This window comes from Nelumbo lutea, chromosome 7 (assembly GCF_056320005.1).
Source record: "Nelumbo lutea isolate HS-2025 chromosome 7, American lotus-T2T, whole genome shotgun sequence".
In the NCBI taxonomy this organism is placed as follows: Eukaryota; Viridiplantae; Streptophyta; class Magnoliopsida; order Proteales; family Nelumbonaceae; genus Nelumbo; species Nelumbo lutea.
Genome location: NC_142690.1, coordinates 11,884,736 through 11,911,450, shown reverse-complemented (window position 1 = coordinate 11,911,450; position 26,715 = coordinate 11,884,736). Strand labels below are relative to the sequence as shown.

Below are 26,715 nucleotides of genomic sequence, written 5' to 3'. Positions count from 1 at the left end.
GGGTAGAGATTAAACACCTAGGAGCGGATAGGGTTTGCTAAGAGTGAAAAGATTAAATTAAAAAGGCTCCATAGGGTTTGCTAAGGAGAGGAGAGCATGGTAATACAATAGGATGGGCGCTAGGTTTAATAGATAGGAGGTGCCATCCTGTTCTTAGCTCTTTACAAAAGCACCCCCTCTCTCAACTGGTGTTCACACCAGTTTCCCAAAAATTGAACTTCAGCCTAGAAAAATTTTCATTTTTCTACATAATTTGCACAGAGACCCTTAGAGGTCACATAATTGATTTTAACTGGGAAAATGGTACACTTTGACTATTGTTAGGTTGAGAAAACCCCTGAATTTATGCCCTTAAGGCATCAAAATGTAGGGTTATCAGTAAGCACCACATAGGATACATATTAGTCAATCGTTGGGGGAAACACATCGGTGAGTCCCGATTTATGAGGCATGCCCGATTTTTCAATAAATGCCTGAACCAAACATTCATATATATAGGCGTTTGTTGAAATACTTTTGTGGATCCGACGTGGCACCGTTTTTTTGAAAAACGGCCACAGTTCCAAACATCCCCAAAAGGATATGGTCTTCAAAGAGCATAATTTGATGAATCTTTGAGAGGTATTGGACAACACGGTTGGCTTTGTTTTTGAAAACAAAAACAACTGCCATGTCATGCCAGTCTTGCCATGTCAGCTTGCGAGTCTTGGTGGGTTGTACTTGCTTGGCACGAATTTCCAAGAGGGTAGCCCAGTATGGTTTGAAGTCCGGATCCAAAATGGGCAACATGACTTGTTTTAAAAAAATTGAAAAGAATAATATAAAATGTTAAAATAAATTAACAGGATAGATAAAAAACTGAAAGAAAAGATCTTAAAATTTTATTTCAATGTTGATGTATACAATTGTTTATATATGAAAGAATAAAAAGAAATTGAAAAATTTACAATAAAATAGAATAATAAAATTAGAAATATAAATTTATATACATATATGTATATATTAATATATTATTGTATAATAATAATATTTATTATTATTATTATTATTATTATTATTATATACATATACATATATATATGTAACTTGGCCCGCTTGCTTAGTGACTGGGTTGTGGTGGCCCGGCCAGGCGGCCAACTTTACACCTCTACAAAATACCCACCATAATTATAAAACAATTTTCTAAGACCCATACCCGATATGTACCTGTTGTAATGGGTTGAAAATGGCTCTACTTGGCTCCAAAAGAGAAAACAAAAACCGCTTCAGTTAATAACTATAAAACTATTTCGTCTATACAGGACTAAAAATGCATGGTTTTGGCCATGTCAATGATCATTTCAAAACCCGTTATTTTGCATTAAAAAAAATAGAAAATTTAAAGTTCACTCTACCTCACGGATTTTTATTAGATTTTTAGGTTTTATTTATCAACAATTCCACCTATGATTCACTATCCCCTTGAATTTTGATTCATTCTCTTTCCTGCACCTGAATGAGTAAACTGATATGTAGACTTGGCAAAAAGTTGACCCAATCAAACCTAAAAAAAATAGGATTAGGGTCTCATATGGAACTACTTGAATTTGAGAATGACCCGACCCGATCAAATTGGGAAAAATTGGGTTATGTTGGACCATGGGTCAACCTGCTGACCCGATTGTTAGTTCTAATTGGGACTATTTATGTATTGTTAGAAGCTTTCTCTCTTTCATCTTTACTATTTAGTCATTACTCATTATCATTTACTTTTTGAATTGTTGAATGTTCAAATTCTTTGATTTTATGTTTGGAGTTTTAAGGCTAAATCTTTTAATTTTGACATTTTTCATGTATTTTTTCTTTATTTTTTAAAACTTCTATTATTTTTAAAATGACCCGACTTGACCCATGGGTCAACCCTAACCCAAACATTTAGGATTAGGGTCTATCATTTGCTGACTCAAGCCGGAATCCAACCCGATACGAAATCAACCCATAACGTCTCGACCCACCCAACCCAATTTCCAGGTCTACTGGGATTACACAACATGATATTACCCGTCCCCCATACCCATAAACCCACCCAACCCTGTTGACAGCGGGATTTGATCCCAAAGCCTCCATTACAACTCAGCGAGAGACTTCACCAACGAATTCACATCTGCGCCCCACACAGAGGGCGCCCACAAACGCCCCACATGCACATCTCAGCAGCATGCATTGGGAACATGTTCCAAATAAAAAGAAGACAGTAAATGACATGAGTCTTAAGCTAAAAAGCTAATAGGTTGAAAACAATATGACCTTTGCTTCAGAAAGATTAGTAAGAAAAACTACTAACTTGGACCGGTGATCCACAATCTCAGGCCTCATGCAATCCCGCTTCAGTAGGATGACAGATTAAGCTACGGGATTGTAGGGATTCCAAAGAAAAGAGAGAATGAGTAGTGACCACACAACATAGCGCATCCTCCAAATGGAGCGCCCGACCACCTAAAGAGTCAATAGTAATTCTTCCCTCCTTTACCACCATTCATCTTCCAAGCGGAAACAAGGAAGCATTACAGTTCGTCAAACCTGTATTTTTTTTTCCTTATCCTCTTGGGTTTCCAAGTTTTTCTTTCTTTTACTACAATTCTCTCACGTCCCCATGTTCTTCTTTCCCTCATTTGACTCGTATCTTCTCTCTGCTTCCTCTCTTGTCTTAATGGGTTGAGGGAAAGAAAACGTATCAAAGGTTATCACTGCAGATCATCGTGGTGATGGGGGATGCACTTGTTTCGTTTTTGTTGTAGGTAGAATTTAGAAATATATTGCTGTTGGTGTTGAGGACGGAGGAGTGAAATGGAGTTAAACGTAGACACCTCTGGGGCTGCGGTTGGTCCTATGAACAAGACAGAAGACCTAATCGTATGCTATTCGCCAACCATGATCACCACAAGTGGCATCTGGCAAGGCGACAACCCTTTGGATTATTCGCTTCCTCTCTTCATCTTGCAGCTCACTCTCGTCGTCATTACCACCCGCGTTCTTGTCTTCATCCTCAGACCCTTCCGCCAGCCCAGAGTCATCTCTGAGATCCTTGTAAGGAAAATATAAAGCAAACAATAGCACTACTGGACTTCATGATCATCTATCTTCTCTCTGATTTGTAGTTTAATCACAACCAAATTAGAAACAACATATAACGTAACGAGATGAATGAATAATGATGAATTTAATTAATGCAGGGAGGTGTGTTGTTGGGTCCATCAGTTCTGGGACGAAGTAGTAAGTTTGCCAACGCAGTGTTCCCATTGAGGAGCGTGATGGTTCTAGAGACCATGGCAAATGTCGGATTGCTCTACTTCTTGTTCTTAGTTGGGGTGGAGATGGACCTCACCGTGATCAGGCGCACAGGAAAGAAGGCCTTGTTCATCGCTCTTGCTGGTATGATCCTGCCATTCATCATAGGCGCTGCGTTCTCCTTCTTTTTGCTCGAAATAAAGGAGCAAACCACTGTTAACCATGTCACCTACCTCCTCTTCCTCGGTGTCGCTCTTTCTGTGACAGCTTTCCCCGTGCTAGCTCGTGTCCTTGCAGAGCTAAAACTCCTCAACACGGAGATCGGAAGAATAGCCATGTCTGCGGCCATAATAAATGACATATCTGCATGGATCCTGCTTGCCGTGGCCATTGCTGTGGCCGAGACTGATGCTGCCTCTTTGGCCTCCCTCTGGGTGATTGTCTCCACAGCCATGTATGTCTTGGTTTGCATCTTTCTTGTCAGGCCTGCAATTTCATGGATCATAAGACGAACCCCAGAGGGCGAGAACTTCAATGATGTCTATATCTGCCTCATTCTCACCGGGGTCATGATCTGCGGATTCATCACTGACGCTATAGGCACCCATTCCATCTTCGGTGCCTTCGTCTTTGGTCTTGTAATACCCAATGGACCGCTTGGAGCAGCCCTCATTGAGAAGCTTGAAGATTTTGTCTCAGGGCTTCTTCTCCCGCTCTTCTTTGCCATTAGTGGCCTTAGGACCGATATTGCCTCCATCCATGGGTCTTCCACCTGGGCAGTATTGATGGTCATCATCGCTTTGGGCTGTGCCGGAAAGGTGTTTGGAACAGCTCTTGTTGCTTTCTTCTACGATATGCCAATTCGAGACGGAATCGCTCTTGGACTACTAATGAACGCTAAAGGCTTAGTTGAAATGATTGTCCTCAACGTCGGCAAGGACCAGAAGGTCTCTCTCTCTCTCTCTCTCTCTCTCTCTACCATGAGTGCAGTGTACTTAACCCTTTTTATACATATTGAGTACTGGAACAGGTTATAGACGATCAGTCATTTGCGCTCATGGTGGTTGTTGCAGTACTCATGACAAGCGTCATCACTCCGGTCGTAACGATGATCTATAAACCGGCGAGACGATTTGTACCATACAAGCGTAGGACCATTCAGAGATCCAAGCTTGACGGGGAGTTCCGTATATTGTCCTGCATCCACACACCTCGCAATGTCCCAACCATGATCAATCTCCTTGAAGCTTCTCATCCCAGTAAGAGATCACCCATTTGCGTCTACGCACTCCACCTTGTGGAACTCACAGGACGTGCCTCTGCCATGCTGATTGTCCACAACACCCGCAAGACTGGTCATCCTGCTCTCAATCGCACCCAGGCACAGTCTGACCACATCATCAATGCTTTCGAAAACTACGAGCAACATTCAGGCTCTGTCTCCGTCCAGCCCCTCACTGCAATCTCTCCCTACTCCACCATGCACGAGGACATATGCAACCTGGCTGAAGATAAACGAGTCGCCTTCATCATCCTCCCTTTCCACAAGCAACAAACTGTGGATGGTGGTATGGAGGCCATCAATCCTGCCTGCCGCAATGTCAACCAAAATGTCTTGGCCAATGCCCCTTGCACCGTCGGCATTCTTGTTGACCGCGGCCTTGGTGGGGCTTCACGAGCGGCAGCAGGCCAAACCTCCCACCACATTGCTATACTCTTCTTTGGTGGACCTGATGATAGAGAAGCATTGGCGTATGCATGGAGGATGTCGGAACACCCCGGCATTATCTTGACCGTGATACGCTTCATTCCAGGGGAAAATGCAGTGGATCCCCTGGTGGAACCTGCCAGCGATACCCATGATATAAAAATCCTAACAGTGATTACAGACAGCGAGAAAGAGAAGCATCTCGACGATGAGTACGTAAATGAATTCAGGATGAAGAATATGCACAATGAATCGATTACATACACGGAGAAGATTTGCAACAATGGGGAGGAGACGGTGGCCGTAATACGGTCCATGGACAACATGCACGACCTATACATTGTTGGGAGAGGACAAGGTATGGTATCACCTCTCACCGCTGGTCTCACCGATTGGAGCGAGTGCCCCGAACTGGGGGCAATCGGAGACTTGTTGGCATCGTCGGACTTTGCTTTAACAGTATCGGTGCTTGTGATGCAACAATATGCGGGAGCGTCACATCATAACGAAGGAGCTGGGATACCAGACAGCCCAGCAACACAATCTGGTGACTATTTCCAGCAAATAAACCGGCGGATGTTTAGGGGGGGCTAGTGATGTTCAACTTCCAACCACGAATACATGCCGGAGAGAGGTCTAGGGAGTGGAATTGAGCTGGAGGAGCTCCACTGAGATTTGTTGTACAATTCTGAATAGTATTGGAGGATAAACAACGACCTTCTCTAACCTACTGAACCATTTGGAAAGGAAGAAAAAACACAAGTTTTCTTCTTTCCTCGACCATGAAATACTGTTAAAATATGTTAGATGTAGTAAAATTGTCAATTATTAAATGGTGTAAGTAGTGATAGATCCCTGCAGTTTACTGTTCTAAGTAGATTGGTATAATTTGATAGTGCCTAAGTGCCCGCTTTTTCCAAGTCATATCAAACTTAAAAGAAATAAAATAAATCTTTAGGCTCAGTTTGGAAGGAGTACAAATATAAATATTTACAGTATAAATACATACAAAATACATAATTTTGCACTCTACGTATTTGCATTTACTCCTTCCAAACTGAGTCTTAGTGATTAACTGCCATGGTGATGAAGGTTTGCTATCTGTTCTTAAATCTGGACTAGTGAATGAATTACATGAAGCTGAAAAAGAGGAGATATCTTGGGAGGTTTTAATGCTTAAAGTGGCATGCATTGACTTGGAGCTCCTTTCAAACGGACCAAAGCAAGTTCCTGCACTAGATAGTAAAGATACTAATCAAGGACTAAGGAGATTTTCCTCATGTGTGGCTTTCCCAGCTTTAGATCCAATGTCTTCTCTCAAATCTATCCGTTTTCCCTTTCCAAGTTTTCACATTGGCCAGCTTTCATCGTTCAATTGTGATGTTCAGAGGGAATTTGCCATGAGGGAACATATAACTATTTGGTTTTGTTCAATGTTTAAAGTATCTACATGTATCGGGTCATATCGGCCGATAGTATCGTATCAGGAGCTTCTCGATACACCCCTATATACCCTTACAGAGGGTGTATCGGGGTTTCGACCAGTTCAAGGGGTGTACGGACCTTAAACCGACCCCTCTGAACCAGATTTGACAAAAAAAAAACTAAAAAATAAATAAAAAATCTATCAATATTGCCCGATAAGCCAATCGGGTGTATTGATATTTTGAACCTTGGTTTTGTTCTGTTTGTCATTTAAACAAAGTAGGGGATAACAACTTACAGGGTGTTTTGTTCTGTAGGCATTTATTCAATAAACGGTGCCACATAGGCACCACTTCAGCAGTTCCCCTCTCTTGCTCTTCCGTACGCATCGGGAATGACAAAAGTGAACTTCAGTTTTTGTATATACCTACTGTTTGGAGAAGTTAATTTTCAAAGTTTCCACAATGGTTAGCCGTTTTTTTTACTGATATACTAATGTAGTGATATGGGCTTAATTATCATAAACGGTTGTAATTATTACCTTTCTCGATTTTACAAACAAATAAAATACAAATGTTGAATGAAAAAAACATAAACCAAACCAAACACATACTTGTTTTGGCTCCGTCCCTGAAGTAAATTCCTCTTTGATCTGCTTTAAGATGACAAGAATAATTCTTTGAAGGTCATCAACGTGGGTGAAAAAGATACCATTGATGGGGAACTTGACAGATGAACAACTACAGTAGTACTACTGTACTCCGAATCATCAAATATTGGAAGCACTTCTATACGAACAGTTAGTTTTGAAGCCATAGAAGGCTCCAAAGTTTCCAACTCTAGTAGACAGTTTTCAAAATTGACAACCTAATCGACATATTCACCTTTTACATGTCTTAGCAGGACTATCTGCTATGTAAGCCAATAGCCTGCAGTCTTGATGAACACGTTTTCCTGTACAACAAAAGAATAATTCCTTCGATGTCTGAAATAAGCCCACTTTAGTAGGAAAATAATATATTCTAATTCCAAATTTAGTATTTTATCAAATAATCGACCCTAGGCCCTATTAAACAAACTTCAAAAATCAAGCCCTCGAGGTTGGTTATTCCTTTGCAAAGGAGACCGAATAGATAATAGGTTTACGTTTAACAAGACTTGAAACTTTTCACTGTGAGCATAAAGAATACAAAAATCAATGACATACTGTACAAGAATACACCAATGTTGTACAAACCAAAAAATAAATGCATCAGTGTCGCTGAGTACCTGATGAAACCTCACTTTCAGGTATGTCTACATTTTTCTGTGCAGATACTTCTTGTGCAAAAAAACTAACGTCATGACCAAAACTAGGCCTTTCATTCCACTTTCTTTTTCCCACAAACACAACACTTTGTGCCAAACACCCATTAGGGGTAGAAAATCTGAGAAAGTACGTGTCCTGGCAAGTAAACCTGAACAGCCATTCCCATGACCTCCTTCCATAAAACTGCAATTTAAGGAAACCACAAGTTTCAATGGACAACTTATATGAACCAAATTCTGCAAATTTCCATTCCCAAGAGCTTTTCCAAATCCTTCTGAAATCCACTTTGACTTCAACTAATGACGTGGAACTATCAACTCTATACATCTCTTCTCAGAATTTGCAAACTTGCACTCTGGTTTCATCATGTTGTCCAGTGGTATGGTTGGTGAATAGTTTCTTGGAACACAACCAGCTACTAGTACAGCTCTTGTCTTTTTAAACAGATTTCCTCTGAAGTTGAAGCATCTTCGTCACCATGCTTCAATAATTCCCCATTTCCACTATAGAGCCGGGCTGACAACGATGGGGACAATGGTGCATAATTACCTGTATGGATGTAAACATAGTAAATACAAGAGTCTAGAAGAAATTCAAAAATTTAGTAAAATGATTGTATGGGAGTGAGTGGGAATGAAGACAGATTGTGAAAGAAAATAACAAACTTATCTCGCACCTCTAAAGGAGGAACTTCTATCAGAGTCTTTTGTCACATGTAATAAAATGGTCCCAGAGAGCACTACAATAAATCCACATATTTCTGATACAATGCTTCCTCCACTTTGCCCATCCCAATCCTGAAATATTTCACCAGAAACAGTGTGAACTGACCAAAGATTTTTTTTCTATTAAATTTTTCTTAATATTTTTTATGATAAAATTCAGATGATAGATGATTGGTCTGACACAAAATGGTCTCACATATCAGCTTGTGTGAGGAACCAACCCAACAAAGCTAGCATCAAACAAACTAACTTGAAGAAACAACTAAGAGGAGCAGTAGAACCAGCATGAAAACTTCAGTGGATTGACAATACCTTAAACATTATGACGCTTGCAAGGATCGTAAGTGTTGTGAACATGACATAATATATAGGAGACACGATAGCAGTGTTGAAGGTGTCAAGAGCCTGAAACATTGCAGAGAAAACCTTAGGTGATGTTTGGTTACAATTCTGCTCCAAAGAACCACTATTGGAAGAATGGGTTCTTTGAAAAAAGTGATTCTTTGTTGAAATTAAAATTTTCAGCTTCAAAGAATGAATTCTTAGAACGAGTTTTGAACCAGAAAAAGAAAAAATTAAAAAAAAAATCATATATTCTCTATTTTGGGCTCATTTGTAATTGTAATTTGTTATTTGGTAGTTTTTCCCATTGGGAAAGTTAAGAGAGCTTATCTCCCCTTTTCTGTATTCTCATTTTAATCTGTTTTAATGAAAAGGTTACTTGTTATTGATAAAAAAAATTAAAAGTGATTCTTAGAATCACCATCGGAATTTTTTTTTTTGAGAAAGGATAACTATTATTTTCAAAAAAGGGCAAAAGGAAGGGGGTGTACATAAGATGATGTACAAAACCATCAAGATCTCACTATCAGAAATTCACTCTTCAAAGAAAAAACTATCAGGATTAATTCTCTGAAAGTATACCAACTGTAGCCTTAGTAGCTTCTAAAAATATGTAAATAAACATCTATGTCACGTTGGAAATTGACAAACAAAATAAGCTAATGAAATTAAGTAACAAGTCCAGAAATCTAAAATATTCTGAGATAATCCAAAGAAAGCAATGACTCCAAGAGCTAATAAACTGAACATGGGAGGAAACGGATACAACCCAATAAACATTATGCACCCTTACAGATTTTATTAAATATAACCTGTTCATATGAAGCCCATGGCAATTTCTCTATATATGCAGGGTCAATGTGAACGAGTATTGATACTTTTTTTTTCCTAATCAAAATGTAGAGATCCGAAGATGCAGTACAGATGATATTATGAAAATTATCTTAAAAGAATTTCCTAGATACACTTAACAGCAAAATTAAAAGTTAAACAAAAGAGATCTATATCTAGGTTGTTGGTAAATCGCATCTCCAGTTGAATGTGATGTTCAGACTTATACCAAGATATCTATGCTCCCTAATGTGATAATGAAGCACACCTGAAAGTCCCCCTCCACCTCTGCCCACAAGGTGATTTGGAGTTGTAAATTAGAAGGCTTCTTCTGGATAGGGAGGTGGAGGAGTGTATCAGGCTGTTGGATGTACTAGAAAAATCAAAGCTGTCAAGTTCTTCAAGGGATGAACTTTTGTGGAAGGAGTGCAGGAACCAGAGGTTCACTGTGAAACCCTTTTATTCAGCCTTAATAAGTTCGCAGATGGATGCAAATCAATGTGTAGGTGCATGGGGCAATCCTGTTCCCCCAAGAGTGGAAGGCTTTGTGTGGTTGGTTTCTATGGAAAATGTTTTAACAGCAGATCACCTAAAAAACAGGGGTTTCAGTTGGGCTAGTGTCTGTTATATGTGTGAAGAGCAGGACGAATCATTCTTTCACTTGTTCTTATCCTGTAATATTGCTGGTTTTTGTTGGAAATTCTTTTCAGTATGCAAGTTTTTCAACCAAGAATCCCAGAAAAAATCTTTTCAATATGGCCAACATTTAGAGGAGGTAAAAAGTTTAAGGTAGTGTGTGGAGCTGCATTCCATTTGCTATCCATTGGACCATCTAGAAAGAGAGGAACAGAAAAGCATTTGAAGATAAGCATCGAAAGATTGAATTTGCAAAGTCTGCATTTCAGATCTAGGGGTTAATTTTAGGGTTGTACTTGAGTTATGAAACTGTAAGTGCGAAACTTTCTTTTGAGTTGTTCTTCCTCGGTGTTACCTTAATACCTGAGTATATTGTAATTCTCTTTTTTTTTTTCTTTTAATGAAATTTTCATTTTACTAACAAAAATGTACTTAAAGTTTTGAGAAATTTTAACCAAGATTTTTTTATAATAAAGGGGGGGGGGGGGGGGGGGGGGAGGGGAACAAGAGGAGATATACAAAACAGGGGGGGGACCCCCTGCAAGTTACAAAGGAGGAAGCTTGTCGCTATACAAATGCTCCAAATACACAACCAATTTAGCTAGGCCATCTGCGGTATGATTGTATTTCCTAGGAATCCAAACTAAATTAACATTCAACCCATCCAAAGAATCCCAAGCTCTGAATCACGTGCAATGATCAAATTCTGAATACCCAAATTCTTAATTATCCTGATTCCGGTGAGAGCAGCCATCACTTCAGCCTTTGTGGAGTTGGCCCAACCGATTGGGCCACTAAAAGTCCAGCAGATATTGCCCCTTTCGTCCCTTACTGTACCACCAATACCTGCAAATCCCGAATTTCCTAAGGCACAACCGTCAAAATTAAGGGTTATCACACCTTCACAGATGGGAACGGAATGCCTCAAGGGAGTTTTCTGAGGATGAGGCAGAAACAGAAAGGGGTGAATATTTCTGCTAATATAATTGACTGAAAGTCCTTTAAATAGATCTGAATTCACCAACCAAAGGATGCAAAGATAGGTAATATCTGAGATTAACTCCTCCAAGGTTCTGCTTTTATTGTCAAAGATATGGGTGTTTCTTTCATCCCAAACGCCCCACATTACTGCATGAGGCACTGATTGCCAAAAGACTTTACCCCTTTTGCTAAGCCCTATTCCTTGCCATTGATTCAAGTTGTCCACAATGTGTTTTGGAAAAGCCCAGCAGTACCCTGCCATATTCCAGAAATGGGACCATATCCTTTGAGTGAAGCTGCGATGAAGAAGGATGTGATTACAGATTCACCCTCATTGAGACATAAAATACAAACATGAGGAGAAATGGAGCATCTTCCCAAAGGCTTTTTCTGAAGAAGATCACAAGTATTAACTTTCTGGAGACAGGCTTCCCATACAAAAAAGCAAATTCTTGAGGGGATGTGACTACACCAAATTTTCTTGTAAGGAAAAGAGGGATGCTGATCTTCAGCAGTCAAAGCCCTGAACATAGACTTAGAAGAGAATTCGCCATTTGGGTGAAGGGTCCATATTCGGGTGTCAGAATGAGAGGGGCATATATAAGCATCTTTGAGGGTTTGGATTTAAGCTATTAAATCAGAAATCTCCGAGTCCCTTAGGGGTCTTCTGAGGTGGAGGTTAAAAGAATTCTCGGTGGACTGGTTTGGGAGGCAATCAGAAATAGAGGCTTCTTGGACAAGGGTGACGTTAAACAACCTTGGGGAAAGAGGCATCCAAGGTAGATTACCCCCACCAAAGATCTTTCCAGAATTTAATTTTAGAACCATTTCCCACTTTATACCTTATAAAAGGAAAGGAAGAAGTATGAATGGAACATATACCTTTCCAAGGATTGATGGCCTTTATCCTGTTCAAATGGAGATTGCAATCCCACCCGTTTGTATTTCGCCCATATTTACTTGAGATGACAGTAGTCCAAAGAGCATTAGGTTCTTTCGGAAATCTCCAGAGCCATTTGCATGGAAGAGAGGAATTTTTCTCTTTAAGCTGTTCAATACCCAAATCGCCTTCCTCTTTTGGTCTACATACTTGTTTCTAGCTAACTAAATGGTTTCACTTATCTCCACCACCTTCCCAAAGAAAATTCCTTTGAAGCTTCTCAATCTGATTTCTAGCTTTGGTCAAAATCTGGAAGACAGAGAGAAAGTAGACCGGCAGATTTGATAAGGAGGCCTTCAAGAGAGTAAGACTACCCCCTTTGGAGAGATAACACTTTTTCCAAGTCGATAGTTTCTTCTCGCATTTCTCCAACACAGGACTCCAAAAGTTGAGGGATTTTGGATTCCCTCCAAGAGGCATCCCAAGGTAGGTAATGGGGAGATTCTCCACTTTGCACCCCAATAAAGATTTGAAATTTTCTAGAAGATCCACTTCCACTGAGTTTATAGCCACAATACTACTTTTGTAGAAATGAACTCTCATACCAGTAAGAATCTCGAAACATTCAATTACCATTTTAGTGTTTGTGATGTTGGTTATAGAGGCATCTAAGAATAGGATTATGTCGTCGGAAAACTATAAGTGAGAGATGTGAAGTTTATCCCTACCCACTTCAAAACCTTTCGTCAAGTTGAAAAGAATTGACTTGTCAAAGAGAGAATTAAATATATCCATCACCAAAGTGAAAAGAAAAGGAGAAAGAGGACAACCTTGTCTTAGACTCCTGCTTGCCTTGAAATAACCTTTCACTTCACCATTTATCAATACTGAAAACCATGGAGAGCCAATACACCCTTTAATTCACCTAATCCAGTTTCTCCCAAAACCTCTTAGCCTTAAGCAATCAAGAATGCCGACCCAATCCACTTTGTCGTACACCTTCTCAAGATCAAGTTTCATAAAGACCCCTGGGATCCCAAAGGATTTTCTGTCTTCTACACACTCATTTGCAATAAGAATGTTGTCCACAATTTGTCTTCCTTTAACAAAAGCAAACTGATTTGGGGAAATTAGATCTTCAAGGGCTTCTTTAAGTCTATTGGTCAGAACCTTCGCCAAAATTTTGTATATGCTCCCAACCAAACTTATGGGTCCGAAGTCTTTAATTTCCAAAACTCCCCCTTTCTTAGGGATAAGGCAGAGAAAGGTAGAGTTAAGGCCTTTGTTAACAATGGCAGATGAATGGAGGTCCCTGAAAAACTCCATGAGATCTGACTTTACAATTTCCCAACAATTTTGGAAGAAAAGATAGGGCATCCGGCCTTGGAGCCCTATCATTGTCCATGCTGAAAATAGTCTTCTTGACTTCTTCCTCTTCAAAACTTCTTTCCAATCAATCCCTCTTTTCAGCTGAAAGGGTAGTGCCAACCCAATTAAGTATTGTGAATTGATTTTCACTATCCTTGGAGTAAAAGTTTTTAAAGAAATAAAGGAAAGCTTCAGAAATTTCCTCAGGATTCTCCACTTCTCTCTGATTAAGATTGAGCTTAGAAATAAAATTCTTCCTACTTCTTCCCGAGGCATAGGTGTGAAAAAATCTGGAATTACTGTCTCCTTCTTTCAACCATCTCACTCTTGATCTTTGTCTCCAATAGATCTCTTCCCTTCTAACTAGTTGCTCCTCTTAATTCTTCTCTTTTATTTCTGTTTAAGGCATCGAGGGTCCCATTTTGCTCTCTATTGTCCAAGTCCTCTAATTCCGAAAGTATTCTTTTTTTCTCTTCTTCAACAGCTTTAAATTCTTCTCTTCCCCAAGCTTTAAGATTTTTCTTCAAAGCTTTTAGTTTCTGAAGAAGTCTGAATCCAGCCCAACCCTCTACTTTGCAGTCTTCCCACCATGTTCCAACCTTTATACCGAAATCCTTGTGTTGTAGCCAGAATTTTTCCAATCTGAATGGGGACTTTCTTTTAATTATTCTCTCGGTGTTCAGAAATATGGGCCAGTGGTCTGAGGTACATCTTGGACGAAGTTCTTGACACAGCAATAAAAGAGAATTAATTACAATAGTGCCCCTTGAGGCACAAACTACTATAAAATCCGAACATTTATTTTGATGATATTCTTATATATAGAAATAGTCCAAAAGAACATATCAATCATTTAAGTCAAGTGATGAGAATTTTACACCAAGAGAAACTCTACATCAACTTTAGGGAAATGACCTTTCATGACACCTGAAGTTATATTTGTGGGGCTTGTTTCTGCTGAAGGCGTAAGTGTTGATCCAGAGAAGGTAAAGACTATCTTAGAATGGCCCCTCTCTCTTCAAGAGATTAGGAGCTTCTATGGCCTAGCTACCTCTTATAGGAGATTTATTAAGGGGCTCAGCACTATCATGGCCCCAATTACTGATGTAATGAAAAAGGTGAATTTAATTGGATTAAGGCAGCAACAAAAGCATTTGAGACTGATTATAAAGAACAAAATGACAAAGGCACCTATTTTACAACTTCTAGACTTCTCTAAAGTCTTTGAAGGGGCAAGTGATGCATCCAATGTAGGAATTGGAGTTCTCATGCAAGAAAACATTACATTGCATTTCATAGTGAGAAACTAAATGAAGCCAAGAAGAAATATTCAGCTTATAATTCTCTCTCTCTCTCTCTCTCTCTCTCTCTCTCTCTCTCTGTATATATATATGTGTGTGTGTGTGTGTGTGTGTGTGTGTATTCAACTTATAACAAGGAGTTACATGCAGTAGTGCAAGTTCTATGACAATGGCAATACTACTTAATATCTAAGGAGTTTGTATTCTTTTCTAATCATAAAGCCTCATAAGTACTCAAATTACCAAAACAAGCTAAACTATAGGCATGGGGACTGGGGAGTGGGTGTCATTCCTACAAGAATACATGTTCGTTCTTAAGCACCAAGTTAGGAATGAGAATAAAGTGGTAGATTCTCTAAGTTGGGTGTCTTACACACTTCATTCCATGAATGCTCAAGTCATTTGTTTTGAACAATTAAAGCAAGGCCATGCTGGTTACAAGAATCAGCATCATCTGTGCTGATTTACAAACGAGGAAGCAAGATGAGTATCATTTATTTTCACTGCATAATGATGATAGGCCCCCAATTAACCTTATGTATGCTAGGAGAAGGAAGGGGCAGCATAAGCCAGGTCAACAATTGGTTAAGGGGGGAAAAGAAGAGTCGGAAGGGAATAAGAAGAGTTTTGGGGCATTTATAGAGGAAGTCAGAAGGGAATAAGAAGAGTCTTGGGGCATTTATAGCTATGTCAGTTATGAATAAGAAGAGTGTTGGGCATTTATAACTAGGCCAGCCGGGCATTTATAGGGGGAGTCAGTCATGCTGTCAGAAGAGTATAAGAAGGGTCTTTGGGGGATGGGGAAAGGTATGTTTTTGTGGAGTGAAGAATATTTTGAGTGTTTGGGAGAGTCGGCGGTCTCTCAAAGAACTGACCAACTGTTAATGCTTTCCTCTGAATGAATATCAGTTTCTTTTCATTTGAGTTATGCAATTTCTGCTGTGTCTGAGAATTGTGTGTGAAATCTTCTGGGACATATCAAATGGCTATTTGTTTTATGATATTTGGTTATGTTTACCAAATACCTCTTTACGGGATTTTGTTATTTGGGAGTTACATGTTGGAGGTGTAGTAGACTAGTAGGTCATTTTGGTAGAGATAAGACTGTTACCATGGCAAAAGATAGGTTTTATTGGCCTAGTTTGAAGAATGATGTTGCTCATATAATAAAGCAATGTAGGACATACCAACTTGCCAAAGGACAAAAAAAAAAAAGAAAAAACATTGGGCTATATACACCCTTGCCTATTCCTCATGAACCATGGCAGGTTTATCCATGGATTTTGTCCTTGGATTACCCAAGAATGCTAGAGGTTACAATACATCTATGTTGTGATGAATTGTTTCTCCAGGATGGCCCATTTCTTACCATGTAACAAGACACATAATGCTTCACATATTGCTACTGTATTTTTCAAGGAAGTGGTTCAACTTCATCATGGAGTTCTTGCTACTATTGTGAGCAATCCAATGATGAAAATCACAAGAAAGTTGGGAGCAAAGCTGGCAGATCACCTATTGATGAAAATCAGACTTAGTGATCCTATTGGAGAATATGTGATAGATGTCAAGAAGTTTCAAAGGTTGGTAGGAAGACTTCTCTACTTATCAATGACTCAACTTGATATAGCATATGTTGTTGGTGTCCTTAGTCAGTTTATGCATGCTCCAAGAACTTCCCATTTGGAAGTAGCAAAGAGGATACTTAGATATCTAAAGAAATATCGGGGAGTGGCATATTGTTCAAGAAACATGATCATATGAAAGTGGAAGTTTACACAGACGTAGATTGGCTGGTGCAGTTGATGATAGGAACTCCACTGGTGGATACTGCACCTTTATTGGCGGAAACTTAGTCACTTGGAGAAGCAAGAAACTAAGTGTAGTTGCTAGATATAGTGCTGAAGTTGAGTATAGGGCTATGGCTCATGGGGTAGCTGAAGTACTCTGGGTAAAAAATTTAATTGGTGAATTGGGCTTCTCTGTTGATGGTCCAATGTCCCTTTACTGTGAGAACAAAGCAACCATTAATATTGCAGCCAACCTAGTTCTTCATGGTAGGACCAAGCATATTAAAGTTGACAAGCATTTTATAAGAGAAAAAAACGTGAGAAGGGTGGAGTTTGTACTCCTTACATCACTTCCAAGGAACAATTAACAAATGTCCTTAGAAAAGGCCTATACTATTTGCAGCATAATGAGTTGTGACAAGTTGGGCATGATTGACATATATGCTCCAACTTGAGAGGGAGTGTTGTAATATGTTATGTATGGTGTCGTAGGGGTATTTTGGTATTTTTTTATTCTTTTCATTGTATGCTATCACTCTAAGTATAAATATAACTTAGCCATCGCCAACTATAAACTTTTGGAAGAGACTCTTCCCTTCTTACTCCTATTCTCTTTTCTTTTCTTCTCACTTTTCCTACGTTTTTTTCTTTTCTTCTTTGCTAGACTACAAAACTAATGAAGTATTTGCAACCTCTTTCAGCAACAATAGTATTAGGGACCCACACATCAGAGTGAACAATTTGAAAAAGAAATTCAGCAATTTTATTTCTTGGATGAAAACTTGTTCTACAATGTTTGCTTAGAGGATAAGTTGGACACTAAAGTGAAGACTCAAACACTGACTGATCGGTTTTTGCACCACTTCCCTTGGTAAAAAGATCAACTTGTTGCCCCCTCTAGAGGATTCATGGCTATGCTCCTACTCTCCTCAGACTGAACTAATGAGTATACTTCTTGAAGTGATAGCAGTACTTTGCTCCCTAAAATCTAAATCCATATGGGCTTATAACTAGGGTTAAGACCTACAAAGAAGGCAAACACTTGCTACTGATTTACAAGCCTTTTGTACTCTCTTGCATCTGATCCATTCTTCCGGTCCACACTTTGGCAATGATCAAGTTCCCTCCTCATGGAGGTAAGAGATGAATAATAACCTGACAGCCTTTTCTCCCCTTGTTTACAATTGGAGGACTCAACTTATAGCTGATAAGTACAAGCATAGTGCCCCTGCTCAGAAAAAAACAGCCTTAGCCTGGTCCAAAATCTCCTTTGCAGTTTCACCCTACATAAAATTCTTTCTCAGACTGAGGTGAATAGAAGTTACAAGACAAGACATGATCAAATAATTTTCTTGAACCCACTTATAATGGGCTGCACCAGCCTCTTTGGGTTGAGGGATATCACCGGACAAGTACCCAAGCTTTTCTCTAGACCCAACATACAATTAACACTTCTGGACCACTCCAAATAATTCAGTCCATCAAGGATTGAATCATCAGTTGACATTGTTTGCACACAGTAAATATTACAACCCACAAGCAACTTATACCAGGAAGAAAGGAACAACACTAACAACCAAAGAAATTCGGTCTGTTTTCCAGTTTACAGTCCACTGTAAGCAGCAAAGAAATGCTCCGAACTCCTTTCACAAGAAGTAGGTAACATAATAAAACACTTTTAAACACCCCAAATTAGAAACAAGAGGAAAAAACCTTCATCCAAACTTCACAGGTTAAACACTGCTACAGTCTTGAACTTCCAAGTAAAACAAAGAACATCCAGCAAAAAAAAAAAAACAACAAACAGTACAGCTGAAGAAAACACAGACCTGAAATGAGAGATCCAAGAAACTAGGCTTACCACTCAGCCGACTGGACCTCAGACCACACAACCATGGAGAACAAAGAGAGACACCTCTCCTCACACTCAAACCTCCATCACAGGATACAAGGGAGACACCCAAACAATGACCCTTTTGGTTCCACAACCAAATGGGGAAAAACAGTACAAAATCCCTTGCCCAATCAGCTCCATCTCAGATTTGAAGTGTTAAAACTTACAATCCTTTCCAGAGAAAACCAAAAGAAAAAAGAGGAAGAAAAATCCACATGAGCACCAATCTGCTGTCAAACCTGCTCTGGTACCATCTGGAATGGAAGAAGAAGAGAAGAGAGAAATAGAGAATAGAAGAGAAGAGAGTTTACCAAAAGATAGTAGGGGCGGTGGCCCACTTGGCTTATATATTAGGGTGTTCAAATAAAAAGAGGATATTACAAGAATACCCCTGATTGCAACTTAACAGAAAAAACACATAAGCAGGCCCACTAACAACCCACTAACGGCCCAATAACAGCCCTAATAACATTCCTAACAACAAGGATATTTTCTCTTCTTTCTAAACTTTTCTGTCAATCATCTCAATAGAAGGATAGCCTGCATGATTGATCTCCTAGTCATAGAACCAAAGTGGTTTCTTGATATACTTGTTTCATGCCATAACCTTTGCTCAATTACTCCCTCATAAAGTTTCATAGTGTTTCCGATGAGCTTAATCCCATGATAATTGTTACAATTATGTATATTTGTAAATACAAGAATCAGTGTTCTTTCTCCATTCATCTGGCATCTTATTTGTTTTCATTATCTTATTAAATAGTTTAGCAGCTTTAGCTAGCCATGATAGGCCAAGCTCTCCCGTACCATACCAAACTTCTAGCGAGATACCAACAAGTCCTAATGTCTTTTCCCTTCTTCATCTTATCTAACACCTCCTTCACTTCCAAAACTCTAATTTTGTGAAAGTGCATATTATTTTTAGTAATATTTTTTTTGATAAATTATTATTATTACTAGTAATATTAGAGTTACTAATCCCTCCTCCAAAGACTTTGGGCCAGGGACACATCTCTAAGCTTCACTATGTGGTCCTTTTTTAGAAATTAATCTCTTGGAAAGGTTATGCTTTCCCTAATAAATGCATTTGGAAATACAAGCCCTCATTAAAGGTCTCCTTTCTGGCATGGACTGCTGTTCTCTGACCAAAGATTAGCTACTTCATATGGGCATGAACATCTACGATACAACATGTGTTTCTTATGGAATGGAAGAGAAGGCAAGCAACCATTTTTTTCCTTCACTACAGTTTGCAACCAGGTGCAGAGTTTCATTGTGACTATTTTTGGAGGGGATTGGTTCTTTAGTCTACTGGAATGTTTATTGTATGGTATCTTATTAAGTGAACAAAAAGGGTAGGGTGGTTTGGAGGCTGGTTCTTATGGATATAGTGTGGACAGTATGGAGCGAATGAAATTACAGAGTTTTGTCTAACAAACGAGCATCTAAAGAGATGGTTTTGAAAAGGGTAAAAGGATTCATTTATTCGGTTAATTCTGGTTCAGAGATTGAAGGTTCCACTTCAATAAATGAGACTCAGTTAAGAGAGTTCCCTGTGTACTCACTTGAAACAGGGGGCTAGTTGATGGTATGAGGTAACAAATACATTTGATCTTGGAGATTTCACTCTCTTGAAGGTAACAGATACATCTAAACAGAGAATCAGTCTATAGAGGGGTCATAACGTAAGTCTAAACGTTAAGATTCCATTCTCTCCTAGTGTGAACGGTAACAGATACATTTGGACAGAGGACATCGGTTTACAGTGGGGTCATAAGGTAAGTCTAAACATGGAGATTTCACTCTCTCCTACTATGAAAGGTAACAGATACATTTGGACAGAGAACATCAGTTTACAGAGGGGTCACAAAGTAAGTTTGAACCTGGAGATTTTACTCTCTATCTCCTACTGTGAAATATGGCAGATTTGCGTTCTGATTTCATAGGTTAGTGAAACCTTTGTCTAATTTAGTAGATTTCAAATGAGTTTCATAGTCAGATGTGTTTCTTAATAGGGGAAGCAAAACCAACTCAGTAAGAGTTCAATCATCTTCTTTATTTTTATTGGAGTTCAATCTTCTTCTGGTTTTAATGAAGTTGCAGGGTTTTTAATGGAATGGATTCTTATTTTGGTTTTAAACAGAGAAAATGGTGAGAGTGTCCTTGGTAAATGTGCAAGTTGCATTTTCTTCAATTTAAACAACCAAACACTCACAAGTTTGCATTCAAATTTGTATTGTTCATGTCCAAACAAAATGAATCCATTGGGTCTTGAAATTTAGTCCCAGTTTGCACACAACTAAACCATTCTAAAACACTTATGTAACGTACATTTCTGCATTTTATCACAACCAAACGCATCCTAAAGTGCATTAAAGAGGCAGAGAACATCAAACAAAATCAGAAGATTGGGAAATTATTGAGCTTGCCATTTTTTACAATTATTATATCTTGAACAATGATGCATATATTCATGATGGTTCCCAAGTGTTTGGTTTTTATCACATAAGTAAGAAAACATTTTGTCCCTAGACCCTAGCTGGGATAGCTTTTTGAATGTAACAACTTCACAAGAGAAAACAGCATTATTTTAAGCATTATCATAGTAAACAACAGTAGCCCATAACTAACCTTGTTGAGGTAATTCATTTGTGTGACAACACAGGTAACCACTACCAACATAAAGAACCATGTTTCTGGGTAGACCAATTGATTGTTACCCTCAAAGGTCAATTTCAGGGAAGTTCCAATGGCTTTAACACTCATTACCTGCATAGTAAATCAATACTCAGTGGATAAAAATTGCAATTTATATGTAACTTTAATAATTTCCTTTTAGCTTTTAAATCCTAACTAGGTAAGCAAGGATTTTTTGGTTTTTCAATCACAAGCTGATGAATGAAGCAAAGATCAAGCATAGTCATATGGAATAGCTAGAGAATCCGAAGGTTATGTATATTTGGGTAATTTGTAAATGAAACATTTTATTCAATCACTACACTCTGGTTATCTCACCCAAGCCTTTAACAAGTTTATGGATGCCCCCAAGAACATTGGAGTGTCAGGTCAGATCAAAGTCTCCAAACTAGAAAAGCACAAGCAACTTAACTAGCTTACCGAAAGGGAGCCCATCAAAGAACAGATGCCCGTGAAAACTAGTATATTTGTATTTCCATATCGTGGTGCAAAATGAAAGACTAGAACAAAAACCAGCACAATTACTGATGCCACGTAAAGTAAAAATGCTGAAACATAAACAGAAAAGAAAACAGAAATACAAGGATTTAGCCATTAACAGAGTAGTCAAATCATGTATAAGGAATATGAAAATAATAAGAGAAACCTCACACCTGTTTGAGTTGCCAAACTCCAAATTTCTTGAACAGAAGTAATTAGGTGCTCTTGAGGTGCATGGATAACAATTACAACTGAACCAGCAATGCACATCACACAGCCCAAGATTCCCAGTTTGTGTAATCTCTCCTTCAAGATAAAATGAGCCAACACAGCACTAGTCCATGACATCCAAACCACCATAAATAGTCACTGAAATTCCCTCTTACACAGAAAATATTGAGTGAACACTGAAATAAAGATAGAACACAAGGACGGTGATTACCTGACAATAATACTTAAGGCACCAAGGGGGGTAACAAGAACAGCTGGAGCAAATGCATATGCAACAAAATTTGCAACTTCTCCCACAATCACTAATCCAGCAAGAGATGGGAAAAAAGTATTATAATTGCAGACATTCAGTAAGAGAAACGAAGAGAATGCTGAACAATAGTTTGGTTTCTGAATACACCAACCATGAAAAAAAATAGGAAAAAAAAAGACCAACCTACAAATTCAAACTAAGAGAACTTTGCACTCACTAAAAACATAGCCAGAGTCACATCCAATCTTACAAAAAACATAAGCAGAGATGTATTCCCATTAAACATCTAAAACAAACTACCGCTCTTTTGCATCAATCTAGACACAAGGATACTAAATGAAGTTATTGCAAATTGCACACAGACTAAGTCAGTAATGAGTGTGGTTTGGACCCCTCTACCTAGTGGATTCGTGAAACTAAACTTTGATGGGTGTAGCAGGGGAAATCCAGGACAATCGGGGACTGGGGGTGTTTTTAAGGATGAAAATGGGGTCATTTCTACTATATTCTCTGGCCCAATTGGAGTGGGTGACTCCCTTAGAGCTGAGATCTTTGCAGTTATGGAAGGAGTACAGAAAGCTAAGGAGTTGAACATCAAGAAACTCTTAATTGAAGGGGATTCAGAGGTGGTGATAGGGTGGCTGATCAAAGATCACAATGGCTTATGGAAGTACAATAATGAGAGGAGGAAATTCAAGTGGCTGGTGCGGGAGATGGAAGTTAAGATACTTTGGGTTAAAAGATCGGCTAATTCCCTCGCGGACGGTTTAGCTAAACAAGGGGCAGAAAGGGATTCACTTTTTTGGACTAAGCTGTAACTATAGTGTGTTTTCTTTATTTTTTTCTTTTCTTGAGGTTCTTTGTTGCTCTTGTAAATTTAAGCGTGTTTGTCTTCCTATTGTAAATCTTATTTTGATGAGTTAACGAAAGTGTTATTGATCAAAAAAAAAAAAAAGGATACTAAATGAAGTTAAATTTCCAAACACTCGTAAGAAAATGATTAACTTAAATATATACAGTGAACACAAAATTAAACCTGCAAAATCCATAGAAAATAATGCATATCTAATACCACGAACGGAAACTCATAACATTTTCTTGAAATAACTATAATCCGTACTCAATTCAAAAAGTAAGTTAAAAGCCTAAAAAATACATAATTTAACACCATAATCTATGAATCACAAATAAGAGGAAAGCCATAGGAAAAAAATGAAGCAGAAACAAAATTTAATAGTTTGTGCACAAAAGGTATAAAAAGAAAAAAGAAAGTTACTTGTGATCATGCCTGCCCACCACAGAGGTTCCAAAAGATACGAATAGCCACCAACTCCTACACCGGAAAAAAGGAAAATAGGAAAAAAAAACAAAGAATCAACAGAAACCCATGTCAGAAAATCAATAACTCACCAAAGCACTGCATCAAATGAACCCACCCGCTCGAACTCCAGAAGCAGCTGCAGCACGTCTAAGACCTTTCTTTTTAATTATAAAACTTGCCCCTATAAACCCACTTGAGAGAAGAGCCAAGACAAATCCTTTCAGATTATCTGCCGAGAAACCCATTCAGATCTTCCCTCCTTTTACTTCTCCTCCACCTTCTCATTGAAATTTAGCAACAAAAGCTTCTGATCATTTGAGTCTTCCTTCCAACCACGATAGTTTTCTGTACTACCATATAAAACAAAGCTCTGCATTATATATGGGTCCTACTCCTACCAATCAGTTCCGGGTAAAACCCACCAAATTTGTCATTCAGAACAAGGTTTCACTGTTCCACATCCAATTACAAGCTGGAGTACAGGGATATTTGTTATGTTTGTTTTTACTAAGGTATTTGTTTCGTAGCGAGGTAAGAAACGAATGGAAGAGTCGGGTTGAGGCCGATCCTAATTCAATTCAAAGTTTTAAACCCTAATCTAATATGGCCTTCAACTCAATTAACCCAATCCTAATCTTAACCCTAACTAAATTCTTTAACCCTAATCCAATTCAATCCAACCTGAATTCAACTCGATTAATCCAACTCTAATTCTAACCCTAACTAAATTCCTTCAACCCTAACCCAATTCAATCCAACTCGAACTTGATTTTGGGTTGAATTGGGCTTGGGTTGGGTCCAACCCAACCTTCTTCCCATCCTTTAAAACCTCATAGGATTTCTTGATTTTAGATCTTAATTCAATTCTCACTACATATATTAATACTGTGTGGTATTTGTTTGGTAATGTTTTTTTAGTTCTTTTGGTACAAACTTCAGAAAAAAATAAGTATTAGAAATGACTATAGTTTATTATGAATTATGACTTAAGATAGATCTTTCTTAGGTGGCAAACAACATAGAGGAGATATTATGAATTATGACTATAGTTTATTATGAATTATATTAAAAGAAATATATGATACTATATGGTGGGGGCTATACAAATATCATGCATCTAAATAAATCAATGTATGTTATATATTACATATAACATATATTCATATATGACATATACTATAGAGTTGGATTCAGGTTGAGTTGGGTTGGCTAAGGGGTCAGCCCTAATCCAACCCGAAGTAAAGTCGGGTTCATGAATTTCAACCCTAACCCTAACCCGAACATCAATCCAACCCAACTTTTTCTGGTTGGGTTCAAGCCAACCCGGTACAAGTTGCAGCCTTAATACTGACCAATGGAGAGTAGAGTAGAATACTTGACAATTTTTTTTAACGCAGTCCTAAGGTAATAACTCTACCTTTACTGTGTACTACCCCAAGTGGCAATTGACATTACCGTTAAAGGATTCATAAAAATAAAAAATAAAGTGTTTGAAAATTGACTAACGCTACTCTTGACAATTGATTAAAGTGGCGTTTGATAAATCTGAAAATTCATATCTAAAAAATTAAAAAGATATTAAATGTGTTTGAAATCTGAAAAGAGGTATAGTTGCTTTTTTACTTTTAGAAGATCTGAATCCATGAATTTGTTTGTGTAGGATCAACCTTTTGCCATTTGAAATTTATTAATTTTACTATTTTACCCCTAAAATATACAATTTGAAAATGTTGAATTCAATTTACATTGTCTCATAAAAAATAATTTTCAACCTCAAAATAATATTGAAACAATATAAATAAAAAATAATAAATTAATAATTACTAATTAATAAATGAAACAGTTAAAATTAAAAAAAAATAAATAATGATTATAAAAATATTAAAATAGTTAATAATTTATACAAATAAAAGTTAAAATAATTTTTAAAAATTAATGAAATGATTAAAAATTATTATTTAATAAAAATAATTAATAAATAACATAAGTAAATTTAATAAAAAATAATTAATGTTTAATAAAAAATATTAAAATAATTAATAAAAATATTTTATAATTAATAAATTAATAAAACCAATATTATTGTTCACCGAAGTACCGAACCACCACTGTTGTTTGCTGCAGCGGCGGTAGCAATGGTGGGAAGATAGGGGAGGGAGAGAGAGAGAGAAGACAGGGGGAGAGAGCGAGAGCAAGAGAGAGAAGACAGGGGAGAGAGAGAGCCACCATAGGGGGGAGAGAGAAGACAACAGCGGTGGGAATACAGGGGGAGAGAGAGAGAGAGAGAGAGAGAGAGAGAGAGAGAGAGAAGATAGGAAAGGAGAGAAAGAGAGAGAGGGGGAAGCGAGAGAAGACAGTAGGGGAGAGAGTCGTCACTGCAACAGCTGCAAGGCGATGGTAGGAATATAGGGGCAAAGAGAGAGAGCAAGAGATCGAGCGATCGAGCGAGAGAGAGAGAGAGAGAGAGAGAGAGAGAGAGAGAGGTTGAATGTTTTGGTTTTCTAGGTTTGGAGTAACAAGGGTAATTTGGGTCATTTATGAGAAATTGTAAAGATATTTTGGACATTGAACCCGAAACATAACTGAATGCATTAAGAGCTAACCCAAATTTGTGATTTTTAGATCTGAAAATTTGTTTTAGACCCAATTTAAAAAGTACAACCAAACATGAAAAATAGCATTTTCAAGACGTCTATAAAAAGTGCAATCAAACGGCACCGAATACGTTATAAAAAGACTATTTTACTCTTTATTTTTTCCAGATTTTCAAAATAAAACCTTTGTCGTCAAGTCTAAGAATTAGCGTCTTTTGCTTTTTTTCCCTCGGATATTCTGTCGGTCACGTGATGCTATAAGACAACGGTTCACTGTCCTATTCCGCCAGTCCCTACCTTCTCCTTCGGTCTCTTTTTATCATTATCCCGTTTCTCTCTCTCTTTCCTCTTTCTCTTTCTTCTCATTCCTCTCCTTGTTGGTGACGTTTCAACTCATCCTCTACCTTTGTTCCCCGGTTACAGAGGAGAACCGGTCCAACTAGGGGAGAGAGTAAGCGAAGAGAGTGATAGAGAGGGAATAAGAGGGAAGAGAATGAGGAAGAGGGGAGAGAGTGATGGTTGGCCGATACCGTAAATCGCAGTGGCTGCAGTGGAGTTTCAGAACGAGTGAGCAGAACAGAGGAGTAGGAAAGATAGAAAAATCACAGTATAGTTAACTTTTCCCCAACCATCTCAGATGATTCAGAAGATGATCTTGATGTACTTCTTTCTTACCAAAATG

The 26,715-nt window shown here is 38.2% G+C and overlaps 2 protein-coding genes across 4 annotated transcripts; one reads left to right on the top strand and one right to left on the bottom strand.

Moving 5' to 3' along the window:
• Positions 1-2,534: 2,534 nt before the first annotated feature.
• LOC148845120 (cation/H(+) antiporter 15-like) lies at positions 2,535-5,835 on the top strand. Of its 2 annotated transcripts, XM_088954908.1 has the most exons (4): positions 2,598-3,066; positions 3,213-3,411; positions 3,535-4,214; positions 4,298-5,835. In XM_088954908.1, the coding sequence occupies exons 1-4, from the start codon at positions 2,827-2,829 to the stop codon at positions 5,567-5,569; spliced, it is 2,391 nt and encodes a 796-aa protein (XP_088811034.1). In that variant the 5' UTR covers positions 2,598-2,826; the 3' UTR covers positions 5,570-5,835. The 2 variants fall into 2 exon arrangements, with proteins under 2 accessions (XP_088811035.1, XP_088811034.1); XM_088954909.1 differs by having other exon boundaries at positions 2,535-3,066; positions 3,213-4,214.
• A 1,706-nt stretch (positions 5,836-7,541) lies between these two features.
• Positions 7,542-24,244, bottom strand: LOC148845119 (putative magnesium transporter NIPA6). 2 transcript variants are annotated; one of them, XM_088954781.1, is made up of 9 exons: positions 23,555-24,244; positions 23,395-23,451; positions 22,077-22,167; positions 21,808-21,968; positions 21,575-21,702; positions 21,089-21,226; positions 8,747-8,839; positions 8,386-8,506; positions 7,542-8,258 (listed from the first exon to the last, which is right to left on the bottom strand). In XM_088954781.1, exons 1-9 carry the CDS (start codon positions 23,682-23,684, stop codon positions 8,128-8,130), a joined length of 1,050 nt encoding a protein of 349 aa, XP_088810907.1. In that variant the 5' UTR covers positions 23,685-24,244; the 3' UTR covers positions 7,542-8,127. The 2 variants fall into 2 exon arrangements, with proteins under 2 accessions (XP_088810907.1, XP_088810908.1); XM_088954782.1 differs by having other exon boundaries at positions 23,529-23,957.
• Positions 24,245-26,715: the final 2,471 nt, after the last annotated feature.